Raw genomic sequence first — 2086 nt, 5'->3', positions numbered from 1 at the left:
GCTAATACATTTTGTTCTTTGTACTAAGTTTTTTAAGAATAAATTAATGTAGCTATTATAAACACACTGGATAATATAATATTTCTTATAGAACAGAAGGTAACTGAATCGATTTTTCATGCTTAAATTATGGTTTTAAAAACCAAAGAACAACAGTTAATTACGTAATGTTTTAAACTTGAATATTTTATCTGATGGAATCGATAGAAACATTATGTTACTTTGTAATAGTTAATAAAAAATATTAAATAGCTATATTGAAGTAGACTTTATCTTCAGATTATTTGATCGGTACCATAAAACATGGAATCGTGGATGAAATGAAATCATTGATCGTTTTAATCAACTTTACCATCTTAAAAAGCGAATACATGCAAAGGCTATGATAACGATAAATTTGGAAATTGAAAACAACAATTTCTCTGAATAAAGCATATTTGTCAGAATTGCTGAAGTTAGACTTAGTTGATATGGTAAACTCGTTTCCTTATTAAATGGGGGAGTTCAAACAAGAGGGTGATAATGTTGATAATTAAATAGTCCGGCAACCTGGACTTTTTTATTTTCAAACCTCTTTATTTTTATGTATGGTTACAAAATACAAATATATAATACAATACATTATATATATACAAATTTACATGATATCTGGCAACTTGGACCTTGGACTATGACTTTTTTCATACTAAAAAGGACGTCTGAAATTTGGAACTCACGGGAAGGAAATGTGGCGGCCGGGTGAATACGATGAGTATTTTTTATCTAAGGATAGTTTTAATATTTTCGCTCATTTTTTTCTTTTCATGCTCAATATTTTGAAGAAAAATTAAAAAAATAATTTAGGTTTTTTTCTCGAATGAAATGAACTTTCAGCTGTTTTTCGAGGTCGCAAATTTATATTTCTAATATCAATCTATGCCCGACCTTCTGAGTTCATTTGCAAATAGCGGCTTCGCTGCCCAAACCTTATTATGAAATAAGTCATCAATTTTGTCACGATTTTCAAATTGTTCGCGGAGACAGCTATAAAAAGATACGTTTATAATAATAATGTATTCATACTTTCATATTGCATGCAAACAAATACAATATATATTTTACATTTTTGTGCCTTTATCCTTCCTTGGAATTTCCTAAACATTCCCCTGGTTAATTTCAAAACCGATGTCATTAATAAAGTGTTTTCCTCTTTAGGTACTGCTAAGGTGACCGTAGAAGAGATCAAAGCTGGAGCGAGCCTTTGCACCCACCTGATCTACGGGTTCGCTGCCATTGACGATGATGACTACAAAATAGAACCCATTGACAAGAAACTAGATTCGGATAAAGGTATAAAACCTCAGATAACACCTTATTTAGTTTAGATAAGTTTTAATTTATGTAATTTATAGTCCATTCAAATTGTATTTTCTGAGGAAAGAAAAAACACAAGTTTTTGTTTTTGGAATGTTGAATCCGAACTTTAGGTTTGGCACCAATCTCAAAATCGCCAAAAACCGACTTCGAAACGAAAAAAAAATGTTTGAATCTTTTTCGAATTTTCGCCTATAACTGTTAAATTTAGCATTTTATGAAAATATATGAATATTATTATATATTCAATTTTATTATCCACGAATCAGCAACTCAGCCAGAGCTCGCTAAATAAAGGTAACTTATCGGTTCTCATTGAAAAACTTAAAACGATCCTCTCCCATTTGAACTAGGAATAATTATCATTTGTTAAATAATCAGTTTGAGGCATATGATATTATTAAGGGGAAAAATCTGTTTTCAACTTACAAAAAAAGTCTAGTTTTGATAGTTTTCAGCTCGCTAAAAAAATAAATAAATACCACTGAGATAAATTCCAAGGTTTTGAATCCATTTTTAAAAACTTGATTTTTTTTTTTTAGAACGATTAATTTTTGAAAATCTAAATACTTTTTTTTTAAATTGGAATATTAGATTAGACGCCTAAGGAACTCAATGACAAACCACAGTCACTAAGGACTGATAAATGATCAAATTAGAATGAATCATATGTTATTTCTATCTTGTCTTTTATCCTTGTTGAAAGGACACTCGGGTTTCTCAATAAGGAGAC

The 2086-nt window shown here is 29.7% G+C and overlaps 1 protein-coding gene across 2 annotated transcripts in view; it reads left to right on the top strand.

Annotated features, from left to right (window-relative positions):
• Positions 1-2086, top strand: part of LOC106681659 (chitinase-like protein EN03) — a 16841-nt gene that overhangs the window by 4445 nt on the left and 10310 nt on the right. For both annotated transcript variants that reach the window (XM_014422100.3, XM_014422102.3), the window contains exon 2: positions 1195-1329. In XM_014422100.3, coding sequence (XP_014277586.1) covers positions 1195-1329 — 135 coding nt within the window. The remainder of the gene's footprint in view (positions 1-1194; positions 1330-2086) is intronic.

The sequence above is a fragment of the Halyomorpha halys genome, unplaced genomic scaffold, assembly GCF_000696795.3.
Source record: "Halyomorpha halys isolate HHAL.00 unplaced genomic scaffold, Hhal_1.1 Scaffold355.1, whole genome shotgun sequence".
NCBI classification, from domain to species: Eukaryota; Metazoa; Arthropoda; class Insecta; order Hemiptera; family Pentatomidae; genus Halyomorpha; species Halyomorpha halys.
Note: the sequence above shows the minus strand (reverse complement) of the source record. Positions and strands in the feature narration are given on the sequence as shown.